Raw genomic sequence first — 26,372 nt, 5'->3', positions numbered from 1 at the left:
TGGTTCAAGATACGCAAACTCTGTTTCATGCTCAAAATTGCTAAAAAAAAATATTGTATAAAATGACCTTCAGTCCATGGGGGTCATTCTGAGTTGATCACACGTAGCAACTTTTTGCTGCTTGGGTGATCAACTAAACGCGGCCTATGGGGGAGTGTATTTTAGCATAGCAGGGCTGCCAACGCTTGTGCAGCCTTGCTATGCTAAAAAAGTTTTGTGCAGAACAAGACCAGCCTTGCAGTTACTTAACCTGTGCGATGGATCCAGCGATGAAGGTCCCGGAATTGACGTCAGAAATCCGCCGTCCAAACGCCTGGACACGCCTGCGTTTCTGATCTCCACGCCCGGAAAATGGTGAGTTGACGCCTCGGAACGCCTTCCTCCTGTCAATCTTCTTGCTGTCGCTGCTGCAACCGATTTCTTTGTATGTGGCGTCACTGCCCGGCGACGGCCGCCGCGTATGCACAGTTCTGACCCGTTCGCACCGCTGCAATGAACCGCAGCATGCGAACTGGTTGGAATGACCCCCCATGTATATACAGTAAGGTGTATATGAAACATAAATGCTTTTCGTGTTTAAACTTTGTCCTATCCCCAAGATATCTCATTATGATATACAAATACTACAAAATACGAAAAAATCCCAAATCCAAGCATTTGGATACGAGAGACTAAACCTGTATGTGTTACTAAGAATAGGTAAATGAAAAGGATTCAGGGGTTTTTTTTTTAAACAATTTGTGCTTTCCCTTCATTGTCTCAATTTCACAAATTGCTAATTTCAATATAAGAACTTACAATGTTCCTGAAAAAGTGGACAACTGGGTTTTCATCCACGTGCCTGCCATGGGCATAGTAAGAAGATCTCTGTGGAGACCTCTGTGGAGAGGATGAGAGGTAGCCTGATCTGGAGTAATGAATATCCTGAAAAGAAGATTAAGATATACAAATGTTTCAATTGGCAAATTTCAGTATAGTGATAAGATGATGATGATGATGATGATAAGATGATGAATACAAGCATTAAGATAGTTTATGTTTATATTGTAAAATAATACATGTGATCTCACACGAAGGGATAAGAAATTGCAATACAAATTACATTTCTGTATCCAAGAGGTGGTCACACAGGAATTTATATACGGACACCTTTGCCTACAAAAGCATTACTAATATTTTCTTAGTATATTATGCTCAGGGCCGGCTCTACCATTAGGCAGCTTTAGGCGGCTGCCTAGGGGCGCTGGCCCCTCGAGGGTGCCACTGAATTTATCTCGCAAAAAAATTATGGATATCTCTTAATGCAGCCTTCTCCTTTTACCCTGCACTGACTGCTACTGCAGGTCTAATCAAGTGCAGCCGCTGCTATCAGGCTGTACCACATAGTGTCTCAGCGCTTCCTGACACGTGTAACATCAAGCAATGTAAAGGAACATAGGAGGTGGTTCTAACTATGGCTTCTGAAAGGCGCGCCCCCCCCCCCCCCCCCCCTCATGATGAACATCCTCCAGGCCCCTGGATCCTGGCTCTCCAACAGCAAGCAGCACCTGACTACATGTCTGCACCCAACAGCATCATTGTAATACATCCACCTGTAAGAAGAACCATACCAATTATAAGGGAAAACATGGAAACAACTTTTAGGCAAGGGGGCTTCTGTGGGACCAGACAGTACAGATCTTATAGCCCAATGGCCGTAATGATAATGCCCAAACGGACAATCTGATCAAAATTTGGATTGCACCTCATGTGTGTAGAATTTCATTAACTACAAAAATGGTCCTGTCACTTTTTTACCATATATCTCACTCACTGACTGACTCATCACTAATTCTCTTACTTTCCTATATGTTAGGAAGCTGAGATTTAACACAAGTATTCTTCAGGTGGGAAATAGGAAAACTACCTAATTAGAATTTTAATAAACCTACCCTTAAGGGGATGATAGAGGGTTGACATAATGACATCATTACCGATTAGTGGCTTGCGTTGCGTGAACAATAACGCCCAAACAATCGGATGAAAATCTGGATTGCACCTCCAGTGGGTAGAATTTGAAAAACTACAAAAATGGTCCTGTCATATTTTACCGTATCTGCTACGGGTGCTCCTCCAATCCAAGAACCATGGATTAATATTTACTTACATTAAGATGTCTCAAATTTACATCTCTATAGATTTGCCAAATTTTTAACAAATTTACAACAGTGAAAATCAGAAACTCCTGTGCGTAGAACAGGTAGAAAAGCGAATATATATGCTGTACACCTGCGTTTCCCCTCTGAGAGGCGGTGGTAGTGGGGGAATGCAGGTTAGGGGGCACTAAGCTGAAGTTTTGCATAGGGTGCAGAAAGACCTTGCACAGGCCCTGATTATGCTCAGAGTTTGAGAAGAACTGGCTTCTCAACCTAACTGCAAAAGGTCTTCCAAGTACTGGATGTGAAGACCACCAGCTCAGACCTGGTACAAAATGAATGCATATTTATGGAGTGAAATGGCCATGCATCAATACACATGGCAAGAATTGCCCCAAGTTACCCTGTCTCTTTATCTCTGCAAAAGTAAATTGTGTTTCTCAAATTCTCTGTAAGACTTTGATAGGCGAGTTTCATTAACCCAATCCTTCCCCCTCTACAATCTTCCTACTGCAAATGCCACCATCTTGCTTCATAAATTCCTACATTTCTGCAGACTGATACACACAGATAGCCCAGTGTCTGCTCAGCATACAGGACGATTCATGCTGCACATATATGAGCCTCTGCTAGACATGATAGAAATTTTCCACACTAGAGGAAAATGGAAAAAATCAAGGATTTTTTTTTTTTTATAAAAGTTAATCAAGCATTTCACACAACAGTGAAAAATGGACAAAATCCCAGACAAGTACTGAACAATGGAGCTGTCTCTGCAATCACATCTTCTTTCAGTACCATTCCTTGTAATATGAGTTACTCACTTTCTATGGATGTAAGGGTTAGACAGCATGTTACTGGGTAATGACATATTCAGTCTTTTCAATGTATAGCAGAGCATGCTTTTATAACAATTGAACAGCTTGTATTTGTATACAAAGAAGTTTAATAGATAACACAAAAAAAATATGTGGTTTACACACTAATCCAAGTACAAATCTAATGAGGAAAATATCATGTCAATAATATGCTTGGGCCCAAATGTATTAAGCTCTAACAAGAGATAAAGTGGAGATGGATAAAGAGTGATAAAATACTAGCCAATCAGCTCCTTGATGTCATTTTTCTAACACAGCCTGTGACGTGGCAGTTAGGAACTGATTGGCTGGTACTTTATCACTCTTTATCCGTCACCCTAACCCTATTATGCTTAACTCAAACATGCCTCGCCCTAACCCTATTATGTCTAACCCTAACATGCCTCACCGTAACCCCCACAAACATGCCTCACCCAAACATGCCTCATCCTTAATCTTATATGCCTCACCCTAACCCTATTATGCATAGTCTTAATTCCATATGTTGACCTTGTTATTGTCAACATTTACAATGTCAATATTTTCAATATGTCATCATTGTGGATGTCAACATGGTATCTGTTGACATATTTAGCCATTCTGTCAACAATCAGAACATGTCAACATTCCAGTGCCAACATTTAGATTTTTGACATTCTGAATGTTGACACATTGACTGGCACTCACCTGCAGGTAAAATATTAATTGCATCAGGCACCAGATATCTGTTATTGGACCAGAAGTGCTGGAATATTATTTTAGGTAAATTGTCATTAATCACTATCTGCACACTGTATCCTGATTTAAGGAATTTCTTTCTGTTAAATCCCAGATATATGGGATGCTGCTCAGGCTCTGTTTGTGTGCTGCAGAAATGTATGACTGGCCTTGTTGTGGGTGGAGGGGTTCAATGATTTTGCACTTGTCTGTTCCATTACTTATTCATTTGCGTACAGGCTGCATATGTTTTATTAAAAGTGTTTATTTTTTCCAAGTGTTAGTACATTTAAAGCATCATTTGGAGAGTTTTACAGGAGGAAACAGAAGGAGAATATTAAACCTGAAATCTCATCTACACTCTGTTTGGAAATATTTTTAACAAACTGAGGCTTTGGCGTCCATCCAACTCTAACACCTGCTTTCTCCATATCCTGAACACTCCTTACTAAACACTGCAAGGAGATAACACTTTGCTTGTTGCGCCTACGATTGTTTTAAGTCATCTACACATCCCTGTTTATAGCACTCATGTGACATTGTCATTTTATCTTTATACAATTGTAATTTCTGCATTGTCATTGCTTTTTACCGTTGGTTCACATTCATACATTTTTAACATTGTTTATCTTAATATTTTATTCCTGTGCCCATACCAGCTCCAACCTATTCATCTTCACTAGATACTATTCTAGCTTTGTTTTTACATTTACATTACATTTACCCACATCTGCATTTCTGATACAGGCACTATGCCGGATTATCCATTTTGCTGGATTATAGGTGATACATACAGCAGTATCCTGACGCTTTACCCTCCCTCCCACCCCCCTCTGCCTAATCCTAAACCTCCCACGGCCTGACTTCCTCCCATAGCCTAACTGAGCCCTCCTGCAGCCTAACTCCTCCCCCCCTGCAGCACCTAAACCTCCTGCAGCCTGACTCCCCCCCACAGCCTAACTCTACCCCACAATCTAATTGAGCCCTCCCATGGCCTAACTGAGCCCTCCCACAGCCTAACTCCCCCATGCTGCCTAATTCCCCTCTGTGCCTGATGTGTCCAGATCAAAAGAGGCGATGGACCATCAGGTGCAGGATAATTGATGTTGTACCTGTATTTCAACACAATTTCTAAGCGCAAGTCAAGTGCTTCACCATATATATAGCCTCCCTCACTGTTGATTTCATTTATTATGTGTTCTTGAAACGTATTAGTATTTTTTGTATCCTGTTCACACTAACACCAATTTATCACAGGAAGTGATGTCACTAATCACTTCCTGACCCATAGGGGTATAAATAGATGATATGTCCCACTGTGCTCATTACCCCTTGATGAAGTCAGACCAGACGAAACGCGTTGGGTGATTCCTGCTACTACTGAAAATCCTCAAGTTAAGCTGTTCTTTCTATTTATCAGATCTCTTTTTTAGCTTATTTTAGATACACAATTATCTCCTATGGTACTTATTTTATGAGTACGAGGACCTTTTTTTTTTTTTAGCACCTATTCTTATTGCCTTCATATTCATTATCTCTATGTCTTTTTTTGAATGCTTTTTTGAATACTTTTATACGACTTTCTAATTTTAATTAATTTAAAAAAAAAACAAGCATTCCATGTATGTTGCCTTTTATGTCTAAAAGCACTTTTTAACAAATTACGTTCGTTTTAAATAAACCCCGCTTTTGCTTTTAAATTTATACTTCTAGTCTCAGGGTAACAGGTAAACTCGGCACTCCTGCTGTCACAGTAAAAGCATCTTGCCCGGTGCCCTCCTTCTGTGTGTAATACAAATGCGGGTTGTAGGCGGCACTCACGGTCTTATGTCAAACAAATGACCCGGACACTCCTGGGTTCAAAACAACGTTTCGGTTTTTATACCTGACGAAGGTTTATAAAAACCGAAACGTTGTTTTGAACCCAGGAGTGTCCGGGTCATTTGTTTGACATAAGACCGTGAGTGCCGCCTACAACCCGCATTTGTACTTCTAGTCTCATATAGTTTTTACCACCGGTGGTCGCTCCGATCTTATCTGCCTTTCCCTGTATTTCAACTGCCCTGTTTCTGTGACTCACACTCCTCATTACTACTGCTATTTATCCTATCCTATTACACTTAATTATACCATGCTCAAACACCCCAATTACTCATCATCTAGATATTCCTGTCTTCTACCAATTGTACCACCCTCTTTCCCCTTCTCTCCCCTCCTCTGTCTTCCTTTCACACATCGGTACTTTCCCCCACATCTCCCATTAATCCATTTTCAATAACTTCTCTTCCACCATTGACGTGCTACCCACCACTAAGCCTTGCGCCCTCCCTTCTCTCCCTGTCACCTCTATTCACATGACACTAAATTTCTGCCCTGCCCACCACCTGCAATTGCCGTTCCTTAATCAGGAGTCCTCCAAATCAGTCTCACCTCCACACTACAGAAACCCCATATGTATCATTACTATCTCTCCCCTACGCTGTCTCTATCTCCATACCCTATCGTTAGCTCCAACTTCCTGAATCTCCTTGCCATCACCAAATACTGGATTTCCCCTTCAGATACAGTTAATTTGCCGGCTGCCGTGGTCCCGGCGGTCAGGATACCGATGCTGGAATCCTGACAGTCGACAAAGCTGTCAGCCAGAATCCCGGTGTACAGGGGCTATTATCGCTCGTGGGTTTCCACGACACCCATAGAGTGGGAACAGAACCTGTGGCGAGTGCAGCGAGCCACTGAGCCTGCAATGTGGCGAGCGCAGCGAGTCCACAAGGATACTCTTTGCACTCGCCCTGCTGCCGGCATACTTGCAGCTGGGATGCCGCTTGCAATATACTGACGTCCAGCATCCCGGCCACCGGTGAATCATACTGATCCCCACTTCTCCAGCTGCTTTCTCCTATAGTGACCTCACCTTCTCTCATACCCCCCTCCCTAGGGGTCGACATGGTGGTGCATAAAAATTGTTATATCCCCTCCCTTCTCTTTCCAACACATGCCCTCAGAACCATCCCTTTCATTCTCTTGCTTTGAAGTTTTTGCTATTCACCTTTTCTAACCTGTTCACCTATGAGTACCCCAGGCCCTATCTCCAAATTCCTTGACAACTTTGCTTCCTGACTCCCTCACTTACTGTACTTTCTTCAGACCTTCCCTCCCTCATCTTAGTTGACTTCAATATCCTTATTTCTGTCCCCTCTGACCTTTCTGCCTCTATGCTCCTTACCCTCACATCATTTGATCTCTCAATTAGATCGCCTCACTCTCCCCTGTGAGTGGACACATACTTGATCTGGTTTTCACTGATTGTTGTGATATATCAATTTCCCATTCGCAGTCTCTGGCAATAATCTTATTTCTTTTAACTTATACCTGACTCTCTCTACACCCCCACCCCCAATGCAACAATCACCAAGTGCAAACTTGAGTCTACTGACACTATGTCCAAATCCGTCATGCTTGACTCTCCCCATTGTCTCTCTCCTGCTCCGACCAAGCACTTTCCCTAGACATTCTGTCCCTTACTTCTGCTCTAGATTCTGTTGCTCCTGCAGTCACCTTTGCAGATCCACGCTTCAACACATTTCCAGTTTATATACTCAACAACCTACTGTTTCCCCTTGAAAAGTAGCTAAATCAATATACAGACTGTGCCACTAAGCATTATGCACTGAAGCTTACAATCAAGACCCTCTAATGTGTATGTTATATTTGTGCTACATGAAAATAAAGTGTAAGGGGATGAGCATGTGATGATGACCATCATTACTGCTGTGTAGCCACTTCTGGTTGCTTGTGCATTGGACACTGCAGAACATTAACTCATTAGTGTTGTGGTTATATTATATCAAGTGGTGGCCTTTTTGGATTACTTATTTTGTCATTTCCATTTAGACTACTGCTAGAAAGAAAATTCCTGTCATATTGTAAAAGGATTAAATTAAGAATTTGGGCGTGTTTGTATTCAATTAAATTTTATATGGAAAATCCAAATTTAGAATTGATTTAGAATTGATGCAAAGCTCCAATATACACTGTCCCTGTGATATCTGGACCTCTGGTAATTTTACTAAACGACTATTGAGTCAATATATGAAAGATAAGGAACAGAGCCAATCAATTCATCACAAACCACCAATTACAGATTTCTAAAGATTTATATAGAAAAATACAAATTATGAAATTCTTACAGCCCTTGCAAGTTCTTAAGGATCCATTAGCCTAAATTGAGTCTATTTGTGTAATAAATAGATTAATAATAATAATAATAATAATACTTTAAATAAATAAAAAGCCAATGCATGCAGACATTGCCTATTGCTAGTGTAAGAGCTCAAATAATTTCTAAACATGTTTAAGAGGGTATAATTAATTCATTCATTAATGGGAGCAAGCTACTAAATGTATCTATTAAGTGGCCCATATAATATGTAATAAACCTTAAGGGTCCAATATTATTGTAAATTAAACAATGTCTGCAATCATTTTGTTAATTGGGGTCATATTAAGTAATTAAATGATAATGGGGGCACAAGCAATGCTGACAATTGTAATGCCACACATGTGCAATTCAAGCATTAATCATTTTCTAGTGAAGACTTTATTATTAAAATCTGATGTATGTGTAGAATCTTAATTTTTTTTTTGGTCTAGAAAGGTGGATTGATGTCAAAGCAAGAACCACAATGAACCATATTTTTTGCTGATTAGTCTTGCAATTCCTTGTGATCTCAATTTAAAAAAACAGCAGTCTTTTGGCCTTTTGTTTGTTTCTTTGATGTATAAGAAGATATAAGCAAATTAATTGTATCTTCCGAGAATTCAAAGTCTACTGAAAGCAAAATACATTTTACAAAAAACAAGATATAATTACTGTACGAACTGCATCATTTGTGTTTTATGGATATTGATGTTGGAATGTGACCAGCCTTAAAAAAGTGGCAAATCTGGCTCGTCAAAGGGAAAAAAAGATACATTTTCTATATATAGATACTATTACATTTATTTATGTCATATTAATTATGTTTTGATCATTTTCATCATCTATAATGTTGCTTAGTCTATTGTTTTAACTGAAATGTGTAATTGTTAGTATGGTCCATGAAAATGTTTAGGTATGTGTCAAAAGCAAACACATGCTTGCATAAAACTAATACATCATGGTATTTTAACATAAATTAGTATCTATCTCAGAGGTTCTCAAACTCGGTCCTCTGGGGCCCACACAGTGCATGTTTTGCAGGTCTCCTCACAGAATCGCAAGTGAAATAATTAGCTCCACCTGTGGACCTTTTAAAATGTGTCAGTGAGTAATTAATACACCTGTGCACCTGCTGGGTTACCTGCAAAACATGCACTGTGTGGGCTCCCGAGGACCGAGTTTGAGAACCTCTGATCTATCTAATGCAAACTAAAATACAGTCATTTAAAAATAACTTTCAGATTATTAAAGATGAAAGTGAGAAAGGTTACTCTTCACCACTTTATATACAGCACTTGTCTCACCATTACATGGATCTTAACCTTGTAATGCAATCAATTACGTTGGCCAATAAGGTCAGGACAGCTGTCCGTGACTAATTTTCTGCAATTATAATTGAGAACTGAAGAGCGATGACACTAAGAATGCATCCTCATTTGTATGTTTCTTTCCAGAATGTTTAATTCTCGGTGCAACATAAAACTGTGTAAGTAAAGGCAATTTTTATTTTAGGTATAAGGTTTTATATTCACATTATTTTCATTATGAATTCAATGAGGGTCACTGGCTATTTGCATTTGCATATCTGCCATGTAAGCTCCATATGCGATTCAACTGTCAAAGGTCGAATTGCATATCAGTGACAGATCTGTCCTTTTCATGCTGCTATAATGTCACCTTTTGTAACTGAGATGTGAGTAGCAGAGATTAAATGCACAAAGCGTTTCAAAGATAAAATAGCGGATGCTAATAAGCATCATCATGATTTGGTTAGAAGGTTGGTCTGAAGGTTAACAAGTCTCAGGAAATATATACCGTATCTTGGATAATCAGTTAATTAAAGTGACAGTATTTATATTACAATGCAAATCTGTTTTGTGACAGTAGTTGGCTGCAGTTCCTTCAGGACCTAGTGATGTGAGATGTACTTATCTATATTTAAGGTGTGCACTAATGGTGAAATATGCACAATTATATTAACTTTAACTTCCGGGCAACATTAGTACTGGGTATGTAAGTTCTTAATAATCAATGCAATGTGTCTTTGTTTATATTAAACTAGCCAGAGAACAATCTGTAAGAGAAGCTACTACATTATTATCTTGGTCCAATATGCTATATTATAGATAGCCTCCATTCAATCAAAGGGGGTCATTCCGAGTTGTTCGCTCGTTATTTTTTTCTCGCAACGGAGCGATTAGTCGCTAATGCGCATGCGCAATGTCCGCAGTGCGACTGTGCCAAGTAAATTTGCTATGCAGTTAGGAATTTTACTCACGGCATTACGAGGTTTTTTCTTCATTCTGGTGATCGTAATGTGATTGACAGGAAGTGGGTGTTTCTGGGCGGAAACTGGCCGTTTTATGGGAGTGTGTGAAAAAACGCTACCGTTTCTTGGAAAAACACGGGAGTGTCTGGGCGAACGCTGGGTGTGTTTGTGACGTCAAACCAGGAACGACAAGCACTGAACTGATCGCACTGGAAGAGTAAGTCTCGAGCTACTCAGAAACTGCACAGAGAAGTCTTTTCGCAATATTGCGAATCTTTCGTTCGCAATTTTGATAAGCTAAGATTCACTCCCAGTAGGCGGGGGCTTAGCGTGTGCAAAGCTGCTAAAAGCAGCTTGCGAGCGAACAACTCGGAATGAGGGCCAATGTTCAATATAATGAATCGGTTCCAGTGCCTAACCTGATCTTTGAATGCAATACTACAAAGAAAATGGATTTCTGTTCACCAAGAATGTAAAATTGTAGATTAGTCAATATAAACTTTTTGTCAGGTATTTTGGTATCGTAGAATTTTGATATATATATATATATATATATATATGAAATGGTGGAAGTATGGCGCCACAAGTATAAGTGAGTGGGCCGAGTACACAGTTTAAAAATAACCAGAGGTGTAGACACTCCTTTAAGGGTAAAAGGCGTCAGCTGACCCCAAATAAAAGGCAGGGATAAGCTGCCTGTTAGTTAAAAATGTAAGAAGGGGGGTATGGGTACTAGCAGAGGCGGAACTACCGGCAGTGCAAGCAGTGCGTTGCACTGGGGCCCGCCTCTGTCCAGGGGCCCAAGCATGTAATGAGTCAAACTGACTCATTACATGCCGCTGTGCGCTGCGGGCTTCCGAGAACAGCCTATAGGGAAGCAGAGGAGCAGCAGCAGCAGCGCCTCCACCAGTAACAAAGCGCTGCTGCTGCTCCCTCCTCCACCTCCCTCCTCCTCATTCTCTACTGCCCGGGAATCGTCGTCTGACGCAGCTGCACCGAGGAGCCTGAGCCGGCGGAGAGGGTAAGTATAATTCTTCTTTCTTTCTTTTTCTCTTTTTCTTTCTTTATTTTTTTACTTTCTTTCTTTCTTGGGCCTGCCTGCTGCAATGTGTAAAAATGGGGGACTGCCTGCCGCTATGTATAAAAAGGGGGGACTGCCTGCCGCTATGTGTAAAAAGGGGGGAATGCCTGCCGCTATGTATAAAAAGGGGGAATCAGCCTGCCGCAATGTGTAAAAATGGGGGACTGCCTGCCGCTATGTATAAAAAGGGGGGACTGCCTGACGTAATGTGTAAAAAGGGGGAATCAGCCTGCCGCTATGTGTACAAAGGGGTAATCTGGCTTCCGCAATGTGTACAAAGGGGTAATCTGGCTTCCGCAATGTGTACAAAGGGGTAATCTGGCTGCCGCAATGTGTACAAAGGGGTAATCTGCCTGCCGCTATGTGTACAAAGGGGTAATCTGCCTGCTGCAATGTGTACAAAGGGGTAATCTGCCTGCCGTAATGTGTAAAAATGGGGACGCTGTCTGCCGTAATGTGTAAAAAGGGCACGCTGTATGCCGTAATGTGTAAAAAGGGGACGCTGTCTGCCGTTATGTGTAAAAGGGGGACGCTGTCTGCTGTTATGTGTAACAAGGGCACGCTGTCTGCCGTTATGTGTAAAAAGTGTACGCTGTCTGCCGCTATGTGTAACAAGGGCACGCGGTCTGCCGTTATGTGTAAAAGGGCACGCTCTCTGCCGTTATGTGTAAAAAGGGGACGCTGTCTGCCGTAATGTGTAAAAAGGGGGACGCTGTCTGCCGTTATGTGTAAAAAGTGCACGCTGTCTGCTGTAATGTGTAAAAAGAGGAATCTGTCCGCTGTAAGGTGTAAAAGGGTCTCTACCTGGTGTAGTGGTGCTACTGTGCGACGTAATTTGAATAATGGAGACTACTGTGCACCGTTTTATGAAATGGTATTTTGTGGCCACACCCCTTCCCCACGAAGCCACGCCACTATGTATTTTTGCGCGCGCCTACGGCGCGCACTGCCCCTGTTTTGCATGCAGGGGTGGGGCTCCGATGCCGTTTCTTGCACACAGTGCTAAAATGTCTAGTTACGGCACTGTTGCTAGATATCCATTTCTCTGGCTCTGAGCAGGTCCCCCTCACCAGATCCTCTCCAGGGGTGAGGGGGTGGACTTGGATGGGATGTGTGTGTGTGGGGATATGTGGGGGGGGGGGGGGGGCCCAAAGCATTTTGTCGCACCTGGGCCCACCGCTCGCTTGTTCCGCCACTGGGTACTAGTGACTAAAAATGTCTTCACTTAAAGGATATATATATATGAAGAATGAAAAGATACATATTTGAGATAAGAGAAAGGTGCTTATCTTTAAAATGAGCTTCCATTTTAAAGATAAGCACCTTTCTCTTATCTCAAATATTTTTATGTTTTTATAGTTCCAGATGTGTTTTTATATGCTATTCAGCCTGAATTTATTATTATTATCCTTTATTTATATGGCGCCACAAGGGTTCCGCAGCGCCCAATTACAGAGTACATAAACAAATAATCAACCAGGAAAACAGCAACTTACAGTTGACTACAATATAGGACAAGTACAGGGTAAATAAACATAGCTACATCAGCAGATGACACTGGAATAAGTATCAGGTGGCAGAAGACTGCTGGATTTGGTGCAGCTGAAGATTATTAAAGTAAGAAAAGGGTAAGCACATGAGGGAAGAGGGCCCTGCTCGTGAGAGCTTACATTCTTAAGGGGAGGGGTAGACAGACAGGGGTGAGACAGATGGGGTACATAGAGAGCGTGGAACAGAGGTTTAGGATGAGATTTGGCTGGGTTTGGTGAAGAAGTGGGTCTTGAGAGCCCGTTTGAAGTTTTGTAGAGAGGTGGAGAGTCTGAGGGGGAGAGGTAGGGAATTCCAGAGAAGTGGTGCAGCACGTGAAAAATCTTGGAGGTAGGAGTTGATTAAACCCACCCTTCTATTTACCCCCCCTTTTTTATTCTTAAACATTTTTTATTAAATTGTCTGTTTTACAATAAATACCCCTTTTTAGAAATACGTATCTTATCATTCTTCATATATATATCCTTTAAGTGAAGTCATTTTTAGTCGCTAGTACCCCTACCCCCCTTCTTACATATATATATATATATATATATATATATATACTAGCTGAATACCCATGCTTCCATGTGTATAACTTTAATTTTGAAGGACTTCCTGGTAAACAAATTAGACTTACAACAGGACATGGGCCCTCATTCCCAGTTGTTCGCTCGCTGCTAATTTTAGCAGAATTGCTAATAGGCTAAAATCCGGCAGTTCTGCGCATGCGTATGCACAGCAGGGCGCACGCGCTAAGCAAATTTACACAAAACTATGCTATTTTACTCACGGGCGAACAAAGCTTTTCAATCGCTCTGCTGATTGACATGAAGTGGGTGTTTCTGGGCGGAAACTGGTCGTTTTCAGGGAGTGTGCTAAAAAATGCAGGCGTGTCAGGTAAAAACGCAGGAGTGGCTGGAGAAACGGAGGAGTGGCTGGTCGGACGCTGGGCGTGTTTGTGACGTCAAACCAGGAGCTAAACGGACTGAGGTGATCACAATCTAGGAGTAGGTCTGGAGCGACTCAGAAACTGCAAGGAAATTGCTTTCGTTAGCAATTCTGCTAATAATAGCAGAATTAGTAATCTTTCGTTAGCAATTGCTAATATTTCGTTAGCAATTCTGCTATGCTAAGATACACTCCCAGAGGGCGGCGGCTTTGTGTTTGCATTTCTGCTAAAAGTAGCTAGCGAGCGAACAATTCGGAATGAGGGCCATGGTCCGCCCGCGGTTGCCAGTCTTTGTCAGGCCGCATCTCCGGACGGGCCTTACTCGGATTGATGCTGTCAAAAGGCTGGCACTAAGGAGAATAATCCGCCCCTTCTCTGCCCCATCCTGCCTCTGATGCTGCCCTGCTCAGTACTGTAAATGCTGGGACGACAAGCCAAGCTCTGCCCACTATGGGGGTCATTCCCAAGTTGTTCGCTCGTTGATGATTTTTGCTATACTACGATTAGTCGCTTACTGCGCATGCGCAAGGTTCGCAGAGCACATGCGCTTAGTTATTTTACACAAAAGTTAGGTATTTTACTCACGGCATAACAAAGCTTTTTCATCGCTGTGCTGATCGTAGTGTGATTGACAGGAAGTGGGTGTTTCTGGGCGGAAACTGGCCGTTTTATGGAAGTCTGCGGAAAAACGCAGGCGTTCGAGTTGCAAAACGCAGGCGTGGCTGGAGAAACGGGGGAGTGGTTGGGCAAACGCTGGGTGTGTTTGTGACGTCAAACCAGGAACGAAAAGGACTGAGCTGGTCGCAATGGCTGAGTAAGTCTGGAGCTACTCAGAAACTGCTAAGAAATTTCTATTCGCAATTCTGCTAATCTTTCGTTCGCACTTCTGCTAAGCTAAGATACACTCAGAGGGCGGCGGCTTAGCATGTGCAATGCTGCTAAAAGCAGCTAGCGAGCGAACAACTCGGAATCACCCCCTGTATGTTAAATATGTAAGGTTTGCAGGGATAGGCTGACTCTATTCCAAAGGGCCCTAGGCTCCTTGCTAAGCTTCTCAACCACTGCGCCTGTCTCCCACCGCCTGCCTGAGCTGCCACCTTTGAAGGGACTCTGAGCATTGCACTCCCCCCCCCACACTGCCGCGATCTCAGGTCTCTGAGTCCCGCTGGCGCCTGTCTCCTGTAGGGGACTCGGGAGCACTGCCGCCAGCTCCCGAGTCTCTGCCTCTCTCTTCCTTGACACTCAGCCTGCCTGGAATCTGCCCTGGATCCCGGATCCCCCCCCCCCCCCCCCGCCCCGAGTGAAACGGCATCGGGAGTGTCACTATGCATCTCAGCGATCCCAATAACTTCGGATTCTTACATCACCCCCTTCCCACCCCTAGGGGTGATTGCTAGGGGTGTCACAGTATTTTTTGCAGATTGTAAGTCATATGTGTACGCAGTTTGGTGTAAATTGCTCCAGGCATTGCAGAGTTTTTCCTGAAAACTATGGATTTTTACATGTCACCCCCTTCCCACCCCCAACCCTAGGGGTGCTAGGGGTGTCTTACCCCCACAGTATGTCTTTCCAGATTGTAAATCACATGTGTACCAAATTTGGTGTAAATTGCTCCAGGCATACCAGAGTTATGCTGGAACATACACACACACATTTATATATACATATATCGGTAAGTAGATTAGGTGATAGACTGATCGTATAGGTAAATAGATTAGGTGACAGAATGGACCATTCTATCACCTAATCTATTTACCTATATATGGTCATTCTATCACCTAATTTATTTACCTATATATGGTCATTCTATCACCTAATCTATTTACCTATATGGTCAACCACGCAGCAAATCAACCCATACCAGGAAACCCTTGAAACAGAAGGCACTTCATATTGGACAATATTGTAATCCTTATTATTCTATTTGTGCTCCTGTTTTCATTTCTCTGGCTATCTACTGAGATTCCAATTTTAAATATTTTCACCTCAGGTGCATCCCAATTAATATATCTTGATTATTTGAATATTGTGTATAATTATGTCTATTATAACTAATACTTCACGATATTGGTTGTGGAGGTGATATTTTTAATTTGTGTTTTTCTGTGTATCAATTCTTTTATATTGTACATAATTCAAAGTTAAGTTTTGACATTTCTGATATTTCAAGTGTGCCCCAACACAGAGTCTTTCTTTTCCTCTCCTTCTATACGAATATATACTACTGACTCTGGGATCACCACCAACCTAAGATAATTCTTGAAAACTATATAACATCGTTGGTATCTTAAGGGCCACATAGAACAAAGTGGGTAATTCAGAGTTGATCGCAGCAGCAAATTTGTTAGCAGTTGGGCAAAACCATGGGGGTCATTCCGAGTTGATCGCTAGCTGCTTTCGGTCGCTGCACAGCGATCAGGCAAAAAAACTGCACTTCTGCGCATGCGGCGTAATGCGTACATGCGTCGTACTATTACAACAAACAATGTAGTTTCACACAAGGTCTAGCAAAGCATTTCAGTCGCACTGCTGGCCGCAGAGTGATTGACAGGAAGAGGGCGTTTCTGGGAGTCAACTGACCGTTTTCAGGGAGCATTCGAAAAAACACTGGCGTGCCAGGAAAAATGCAGGCGTGCCAGGAAAAACGCAGGCTTGGCTGGGCAAACGCAGGGCGTGTTCGTGACATCAAAACAGGAACTGAATAATCTGAAGTGATCGCAAGCGCTGAGTAGGTCTGAAGCTACTCTGAAACTGCACAAAAATATTTTGTAGCCGCTCTGCGATCCTTTCGTTCGCACTTCTGCTAAGCTAAAATACACTCCCAGTGGGAGGCCGCATAGCGTTGCAAGACTGCTAAAAACTGCTAGCGAGCAAACAACTCGGAATGACAACCCATGTGCACTGCAGGTGTGGCAGATATAACATGTGCAGAGAGAGTTAGATTTGGGTGGGTTATTTTGTTTCTGTGCAGGGTAAATATTGACTGCTTTATTTTTAAACTGCAATTTAGATTTCAGTTTGAACACACCCCACCCAAATGTAACTCTCTCTGCACGTTATGTCTGCCCCGCCTGCAGTGCACATGGGGGGGTCATTCCGAGTTGATCGCTCGCTAGCAACTTTTTGCTGTGCTGCGAAAGTCGCTGCCTATGGGGGAGTGTATTTTTGCTTTGCAAGTGTGTGAACGCTTTTGCAGAAAAAAGTTTGTTGCAGTTTCTGAGTAGCTCTGGACTTACTCAGCCGCTGCGATCACTTCAGACTTTTTGGTCCCGGAATTGACATCAGACACCCGCCCTGCAAACGCTAGGACATGCCTGAGTATTTCCAAACACTCCCAGAAAATGGTCAGTTGACACCCATAAACGCCCTCTTTCTGTCAATCACCTTGCGTTTGGCTGTGCGAATGGATTCTTCATTAAATCTATCGCCTAGCACCGATCCTCTTTGTACCCGTACGCCGTGCCTGCGCATTGCGGTGCTTATGCATGCGCAGTTTTGCCGAGTTTTAACCTGATCGCAGTGCTGCAAAAAGTTAACTTGGATTGACCCCAATGGTTTTGCCCAACTACTAACAAATTTGCTGCTGCGATCAACTCTGAATTAGGACCTAAGCCCCTTGAATAAATTATAAAGTCCAGTGCGGTACCAAACAAACCTTCTATCTGTGTACCCAAGTAAAGGAGTCAGCCCCTTTGTCAAAATTAGGAATGTGTAATGAGAAAAAGACAGGCAAATAAAGACCAGAAGGAGAAACAGATGATTGTTTTTAATGTGTCAAAAATACATAAAAGCTGAAACTTGTACAAATCTCTGTTTCTCCGTGAGAGAAAGCACAATCTGTTACAAAGAGTAACAAAAAATACCATTATGTGAGTATGACAAAGGAGTAATCATTGTAAAAAAATACACCCGGTCTAGTAACAGAACAGAACACATGGCCTTCAGAGATGTTTATTTATTTATGGTATTATTCCAAACTTTCAGCAATCAGAATCTTTTTTTACATAGTTTTTTTTAGTGAAAATAAAATGTTTCCGAACCACAGTTGAAGTTCAGCAATAGAGTGTTGCAAAGATGTACTTATGGAAATGGAATTAATTTGTCACTAACCTTTATTTACGGGTGTAGTATGTTATGCCGGCGCTTGGGATCCTGGCGGCCAGCATACCGCCACCGGGATCCAGACAACGGCATGCAGGCAGCTGGGTGAGCGCAAAAGACCTCCTTGCGGGCTTGCTGCACTCACCACGCTGTGTCGTGGACACCCCAAGAGGGAAAATAGTTGTCGGTATGCCGGCTGTTGGGATTCCAGCGTCGGTATGGTGACAGTCGGCATATCAAATGCCTCCCTTTATTTACAGCTAGGAGGAATAAGCCATACAAAAGTTTTTTTTAAGCAAATTAAACATACAGTAAAGGGCAAAAGGAGCGTCAAAATATAAATAAACAAAATATCTGACCAATCACTGGAAAATGATTTTGTTGGCATGTGAACAAAGAGAATAATTCCAATTTGGTATTATCTATTTAATGTCTGTTGTGGTTGAAAATTCCAAATATGCTGTCTTTTCTAAAGTAAAGTTACCTGCATACAGTACAGGAAGTCATATTAAAGGAACAAATAGTTCTGGAATGCAGGGAATTAGGTCACTGATGCAAAATACTTAAGGGTATATTTATCAAAAACCCTTCTCTTCACTAGAACATTAAGCTCCACCACTTTACATACAGAGGACCAGATTTATTAAGCCTTGGAGAGTGATAATATGCAGGATGATAAAGTACCAACCAACCAGCTCATGTCATTTTTCAAATACAGCCTGCAACATAGCAGTTAGAAGCTGGTTGGTTGGTACTTTATCACCGTGCAATTTATCACTCTCCAATGCTTGATAAATCTGGACCAGAATGTGATAATGCACCCGTTGGAGAAGCGATTTGTAAACGTTCATCTCTGGCGATGCAGTTGTGTCCCCTGGGCAGGTAGGAAGTGTGAATGGGGCGGTATACCAGTCAAACCATAACACAGGTGACCTAAAGCGAGCTCAGGGAGGACAGAAATTTCCTGTGTAGCAAAAGGCAAAAACTCCGGTCTGCCCTTTTTAAGCATTGCGCATGTGTGGTCTAGTCAGAAAGCAATGTTATAGTTGGCTGGCTGTTTGGCTTGATTAGGCCGCACATATACAGTGAGCAAGATAATTATTGTTTACGGTACATGCATGAGACAAAAGGTCACACATGCACAGTACATGCGAAGAGTTGTCCGTACGTAGATGACCGTATGTAGAAATGGCGTTATGTTTGATATATAACATTTTTATTATATATAGATTGACTTCACTGTCCTCATAGTAAGCTATGGTGGGGACTTTAAATAGCATAAAGGTAACAGCAGAGAAATTAGGGATATCTCCTCTGTTAACCGGATAGTAAATCAGTGGAAGCAGAAATAAAGCCTTTCTCCGGTCTGGTGTAGTACAGGAGAGAACGGTCATCATCACTTGTTACATCAGTCTATTAGTCACATGTTCCCGGTATTGCTTCAGACCACAGAACTCCGGTATGAGTGCATTCTTATATAAACTATGTAAAGTATAAGCCGAATTTAACCTTTTGTTGCTAGTTTTAGTGTAGTGCAGTATAAACATTACAGTATAAGTGCCAGATTTAGCTTCTCAGCATATGAATTGCTATTAAAGGCATTACGCACAAAATTCAAGTTGTTACAATATAAATTATTGCAAGTACTGTAAAGTATCCTTTACCCTTGTTATCTCCTTGCTCGGCACTCTACACACCATTTGGATGGTTGGCACTGTGCTTTGTTGCCTAAAATGCTTAATATATATTGAAGCTTTAACCGGTTTGTGAAGCTGTTATTAATACGTAATTTAGATAAAATAGTTCTACTTACCGGATATATATACAACGTGTAAAGACAAGTAAAATAAAGCTTCTTACACAGCACATTATGCATATTGGTGCATGCTCTGTAGGTCCAAGTTTATAATGCTAAATGTCTTCATGTAATGGTCAGTCTCCTCTTGCACTTTTTTTTGTAAATTCTAACCAGTACTAATTTTATTTATACTAGATATTAGAGCACATATGAAGACAGTGAGAACACATCAGAAATGTAGTGTAAAATATCATGTTGAATTTTTATGTTTTGAACCATGTATTTAAATAAGCCTAAATATTTGGTATTGTATATATCAGTTTATTTATTACCCCTTTACCACAACATCTAAATCCTGGGTTATTGCACGTGAATGCGCATCAACCTGAGATTTTTCTCAGTGGTATAGGGTCCACCTGGGTCCAGTGAGCCGGATATCCTCCCCGGGTAGCTAGAAAGGTTTTACCCGGGAAGGACCTGGGTGAGCTGCAGTATAAACGGGTAACTCGGGATGTCCGACTCGGGACCAGTTCACAGAATGGGAAAAGCCGCTTTCCTGGCACAAGGAGATGATGTCATCTCCAAGCATTGGCACTGCACCCATGTGAAGTGTGAATGGCACCTACCCGGGAATAACCCAAGTCAGGGCTGCAGTGTGAAAGGGGCTGTCTTGGGTCTGACCTAGTTTGGAACCTTGTTCGAAATCCCAGGACATTAGAGGAAAAGAGGTATTACTCAATGTAGGGGGTGCAAGATAATCAGCACAGTATATGTGAAGTTACGGTTATTCACATTGGGGAAAGGTCTCCAACACACTGTGGGCCGAATTCAGGTGCTTTTGTTCTTGCTTCTGCTGTTGCTATATTTTGCCGTACGCAATTACGATTATATGGTAAGATGGACAGCAACTAACCTGAGCATAGGGACGCCCGCTGCAGTCACATAATTTCCATCCAACAGCATATAAACGTCATGTCATAGAGTCTCAGTGCCTCTGAAGACACGCAGGCTGAGCTGCTCTCCCGGGATGCAGAGGGCTCTCCAGTAGCAAGTAAGATCGCAACTAAATTTATACACGCCCAGAAAATGTTGTCGGAATGTCCATGACATGCCTGTATTTGGCCAACTGCTCCCTGTTATCACCCCCATACACTGTCTTCCTGTCACTCACTCTGCGACTAATCCCTCATTGCGACTGCTATAGCAATTTAATCACTGTGCGTGTGCACTGTGGAAACCATTGACAGAATTGCATACAATAGCCAACTTGCAACCACATCTGAATCAGCCCATTTGTCCACTCAGGTCCTTCCTTTTCACAGGTGACAAGTGAGCATAGGGGTTGCACAGGATGTTACATAGAAACATAGAACTTGACGGCAGATAAGAACCACTTGGCCCATCTAGTCTGCCCCCTTTTTTTATCCTTTAGGTAATCTCAACCCTTTTTGAACCTTCATTCTTTGTTAATTCTTTGTAAGTATATTCATATGCTTATCCCAAGCATGTTTAAATTGCTCTACAGTCTTAGCTTCTAACACCTCTGATGGGAGGCTATTGCACTTATCCACTACCCTTTCTGTGAAGTAATTTTTCCTTAAATTTCCCATGAACCTTCCTCCCTCCAGTTTCAGTGTATGTCCTCGAGTTCTAATACTTCTCTTCCTTTGAAGAATGTTTCCCTCCTGAACTTTGTTAAAACCTTTGGTATATTTGAAAGTTTCTATCATGTCCCCCCTTTCCCTTCTCTCCTCCAAACTATACATGTTAAGATCTTTTAGCCTTTCCGGGTAAGTTTTGTGATGCACCATTTTAGTTGCCTTTCTTTGTACACTCTCTAATGTATTTATATCCTTCTGGAGATATGGTCTCCAGAACAGGACACAGTATTCCAGATAAGGCCGTACCAATGACCTATACAGTGGCATTATTACTTCTTTTTTCCTGCTATTGATTCCTCTCCCTATGCAACCAAGCATCTGGTTTGCCTTTCTCATTGCTTTGTTGCATTGCTTTCCTGCCTTTAAGTCACTTGAAATAGTGACTCCTAAATCCCTTTCCTCCTCAGTAGTTTCCATTATAGTACCCTTGATACTATATTTAGCCTTTGGGTTTTCGAGACCCATGAGCATGATTTTGTATTTTTTAGCATTAAACTGTAGTTGCCATGTTCTTGACCATTTTTCAAGCCTAGCTAGGTCATCAATCATTTGTTTTACCCCTCCCGGTGTGTCTACCCTGATGCATATCTTTGTATCATCTGTAAAAAGGCATACTTTCCCTTCAATACCATTTGCAATGTCATCAACAAAGATATTAAAGAGAACTGGTCCGAGTACAGATCCCTGTGGTCCTCCACTGGTAACATTTCCCTCCATAGATTGCACTCCATTTACTACAACTGTCTGTTTCCTATCCTGCAACCAGGTTCTTATCCATTTAACTGTTTTATAATCCACCCCCACACTTTCAAGTTTATTTAGCAGTCTGCGATGTGGGACAGTGTCAAATGCCCTACTAAAGTCAAGATATGCTACATCTACAGCTCCCCCTTGATCTATTATTTTCATCACAGAGTCAAAAAAGTCAGTAAGATTTATTTGGCATGATCTCCCACCAGTAAATCCATGATGTTGTATCAAGGGCTTTAATAAAACGGTTATTACATGTAAAAACGTATAGAAATATGTAAAATTTATAATAACATTTCATGTGCAGTAGCCTACTGTATATGTTATATAAAGGTGAACACAATAAGCTGAAGGCTACTCTAGTACATGACTTATAGTAGTAGGATTTTGGACAATTCTATGCGCAAAAAAAAATTATGAAAAATGATGAGCTATAACCAAAGGATTCCTATGGGACTAAGGGTAGTATTCAATTTGTGTCAGTATTTCCGACAGGGCGGAAAGACGGCACTTTCCGCCGATAATCTTCACTTTTTGCTACTTCAGTATTTAATTGAAGTGCTGTTTTTCCGCCCTGTTGAAAAACACATGGATGAGCGGAATCTCTGCTCATCCACGTATTTTCGACCCTGCTGTGGTCGAACAAACTGGTATACTAAACAAAATGATGGGCGAATTCCAAGCGCTGCTGTGAACCGGAACTCCTTGTGTCTGAAAGAATCCTCAAAGGAAACAGAATACACAATATCCTTGTACAAGCTTCAGCATCCAATAAATCTCTTGAGATATCCTTCAATGACTGACCTGTATTATAGGCCCTATATTCACATAAGGGTATCTTTGTCTTCTATTTAATACACCGCAATCATGTCATCCAAAATATGTAGTTTCAGCACACAGGTGTTTACTTAAGATATTCTTTAATAACTGACCTGTATTATAAGCCCTATATTCACATAAGGGTATCTTTGTCTTCTTATTCAATACACCGTAATCACATCACCTATAGTATATCACTTATTGGAACAAAGCTCACCTTTGTGATAAGCCCTATGTGTATCCAAAGGTATCTTTAACGGGTCCACCCACACCAGAATCTTTCAATGATCTTGTAGGTACATCCACAGCCTCATAATAGGTAAAAACTTCATCAATCCGTTTTGAATTAAAAAAATCTGTTTTTCTTTAATTGTTGTAGTCACATAAAAATATTTAAAAATCCATACAAAAATGGAGGTACCCCATAAGTAGAACCGGCAAGATCACTTCCACTCACACCCCTAAGATGGAACTCGGGAAATAGGTACGAACCAATAAGGATCGGAGTGCACAGCCAATCCAGAGGATGTCCTAGTGAGTGGTAGGATATAGCCGGGGGTCCTTTACAGCAAACACCAGGATTGGATTGGCTGTGCACTCCGATCCTTATTGGTTCGTACCTATTTCCCGAGTTCCATCTTAGGGGTGTGAGTGGAAGTGATCTTGCCGGTTCTACTTATGGGGTACCTCCATTTTTGTATGGATTTTTAAATATTTTTATGTGACTACAACAATTAAAGAAAAACAGATTTTTTTAATTCAAAACGGATTGATGAAGTTTTTACCTATTATGAGGCTGTGGATGTACCTACAAGATCATTGAAAGATTCTGGTGTGGGTGGACCCGTTAAAGATACCTTTGGATACACATAGGGCTTATCACAAAGGTGAGCTTTGTTCCAATAAGTGATATACTATAGGTGATGTGATTACGGTGTATTGAATAAGAAGACAAAGATACCCTTATGTGAATATAGGGCTTATAATACAGGTCAGTTATTAAAGAATATCTTAAGTAAACACCTGTGTGCTGAAACTACATATTTTGGATGACATGATTGCGGTGTATTAAATAGAAGACAAAGATACCCTTATGTGAATATAGGGCCTATAATACAAGTCAGTCATTGAAGGATATCTCAAGAGATTTATTGGATGCTGAAGCTTGTACAAGGATATTGTGTATTCTGTTTCCTTTGAGGATTCTTTCAGACACAAGGAGTTCCGGTTCACAGCAGCGCTTGGAATTCGCCCATCATTTTGTTTAGTAGCTAGAAAAGAAGTGGTGCTCTTTGGGACGTATTTTCAAGCTGCCGCTGGGGCGCAAGTCACTGTTTCATTTTGTCTTAATTTGAACAAACTGGTATGTTTTCAACCATTCATTTTCGCCCATAAGGAAGGGCGAAAATGAATGGTCCTAATGAGAGGAGAAACGTGCGGAAACGGCCCGCAATGAATACTGTAGTGTCGGATCCTCACTGTCGCAGCGGATCCGACACTTATTGAATACTCTCCTAGACAAATGATCGCTGATGTTTCTGGACAGTAAAGCAAACAGACTTACCTTATTCCTTATGACCTTTCGTCTACAGTAGTAAGCATGAAATACATACAATCAGTTTCAGTTTACAAGTATTCCCTGGATGACAAAGTATCAGCTATGAATAATGTTTGTGCCATTTACCAAAGGCTTGTTTCATTGTACAATTGTGACTACTCACAGGTAAGATATGTATATCAGTGTACATAGCGATTTATGATTACCCCTGAAAATACAGGTAAAATAGAAATGTGAGTGGCAATGTGAAATCTTTAACAGATGTTTACCGAACACATATATTTAGTGATAAGACACAGACCCTTTTGTGTTTATGGTGGAAGACATGTTTTTTTAGTGTTTCCATCTCCATGCACTGTCTTACTTTTTCACTGATTTTTTTTTGCACTGATATTTTCTGTTTTTGAGGGGAATATTTATCAAAGCTTGGAGAGAGATAAAATTGTGAGAGGAAAATACCAGCCAATTACCTTCTGCCTTACATTTTACTGGCTGTATTGGAAAAAGTACATTTAGGAGCTGATTGTTTGTTACTTTTTCTCTCACAACTATCTCTCTCCATAAATACCCACTAAATGTCATGTTGTTCCTCATAATAGTAATTTCTAATGCAGTTATACACCTAATGGCTGTTTCAAGTTAAAACAACGAACCCAAAAACCAAACCCTAATTAGCACAGTGGACTACAAGGAGTGTAACACATTTCTGTCTATGCTTGTAAACTGCTACAGATCAATGACAGATGGAGCACACTGTGCCTGCCACACAATGCATTGATCTTGCAGTTCACGCTGACCTTGACAAGACCTACCTGGAGGGCATTATATGTGGTTGAGGAAGGTGCAAAAGGGTTAAAACAAACTTAAGCCTTTCACATAATCTACTGCCTGGGATGTCTGGATGATTACTCTGCAGCTAACAGATTCCTAAAGTGGATTATGCTTTTTATGTGTTGACTGAATAGAACCTCACTAGTGTAGAGACCTTTTTTATTACCAGATATCACATTTCACACATTTTAGACAGTGCCAATTTTTTTCGCACCTTCTACTTATGAATCGTTACTACTTACTGCACAGAGTATTTAAGGGGGCACGCTATTATTCCACTTTGTACCGCTGATGAAGTAATTGCAATACCAGTGAGATATTTGAGCCTACACACTTAGGTTGATCCAGATCTCAAGACTAGTTCCTAATGGGTCCTTTTGAAAGATATTTCGGGTTAGAGATCTATGCATTTTATTATTCTGCATGTGTTATCTCTGCTATTAAAGAAGTATTTCATATTTTAAATGTGCTGCTAGATAACTTTTGAGATACCAATGTTGGTAGCATGATGCTTTGCTCATATAATCTGTTGAAATATTCCAGGAAAATACCGGTTTTCAGGTAAGCACTCATTCGAAAATTTTGGTACAGAACTACCCACATTAAAAATTGAAGTTATCTATGGTTTATATACACATTGGGGATTTACTATAGATTATTTGATTAGGAGGCACCATTTTGTTTTTGTAATGAAACAAAGGACAAGAGGATGCACATCCTGTAATACTGCTAAGCCACACAATTTCCTCACATTAGAATTCCACAAACATCATTTTAACACTTTTCAGGCACATCACCTCATACTCATCACAGGGTTGAAGGTGTCCGCATCTCAAATGGAACACATTAATGCTATCCAAATCAGTATCCTACAAAGAATCAAAAGTCACAGAGGACCCGTGATTACATTGTCTGGGTCTCTGGAGTTCTCTTTTGTGGATGGAAGCGGTAAATACCCCTGGTTCATCTTTCAGATAAGCCTTTTTGTTTTTATAAATTGTAAAAGGTCAACATTTTTAGTAAATCCAACAGTTTGACATCATCGTAGACCCCACCATGGCTTTTGATGTTGGTTGGACACCAATTTGGATACCATTAACATGTTCCATTGGGGA

At 41.3% G+C, this 26,372-nt stretch overlaps 1 protein-coding gene across 5 annotated transcripts in view; it reads right to left on the bottom strand.

Annotated features, from left to right (window-relative positions):
- The window catches only part of MBP (myelin basic protein), a 384,529-nt gene that overhangs the window by 19,284 nt on the left and 338,873 nt on the right, over nt 1-26,372 (bottom strand). For 4 of the 5 annotated variants that reach the window (XM_063923326.1, XM_063923328.1, XM_063923329.1 and 1 more), the window contains one exon: nt 799-924. The exons of the other annotated variant lie outside the window; for it this stretch is intronic. In XM_063923326.1, coding sequence (XP_063779396.1) covers nt 799-924 — 126 coding nt within the window. The remainder of the gene's footprint in view (nt 1-798; nt 925-26,372) is intronic. 5 annotated transcript variants of the gene reach the window in all.

The sequence above is a fragment of the Pseudophryne corroboree genome, chromosome 5 (genome assembly GCF_028390025.1).
Source record: "Pseudophryne corroboree isolate aPseCor3 chromosome 5, aPseCor3.hap2, whole genome shotgun sequence".
Lineage (NCBI taxonomy): Eukaryota > Metazoa > Chordata > Amphibia > Anura > Myobatrachidae > Pseudophryne > Pseudophryne corroboree.
Note: the sequence above shows the minus strand (reverse complement) of the source record. Positions and strands in the feature narration are given on the sequence as shown.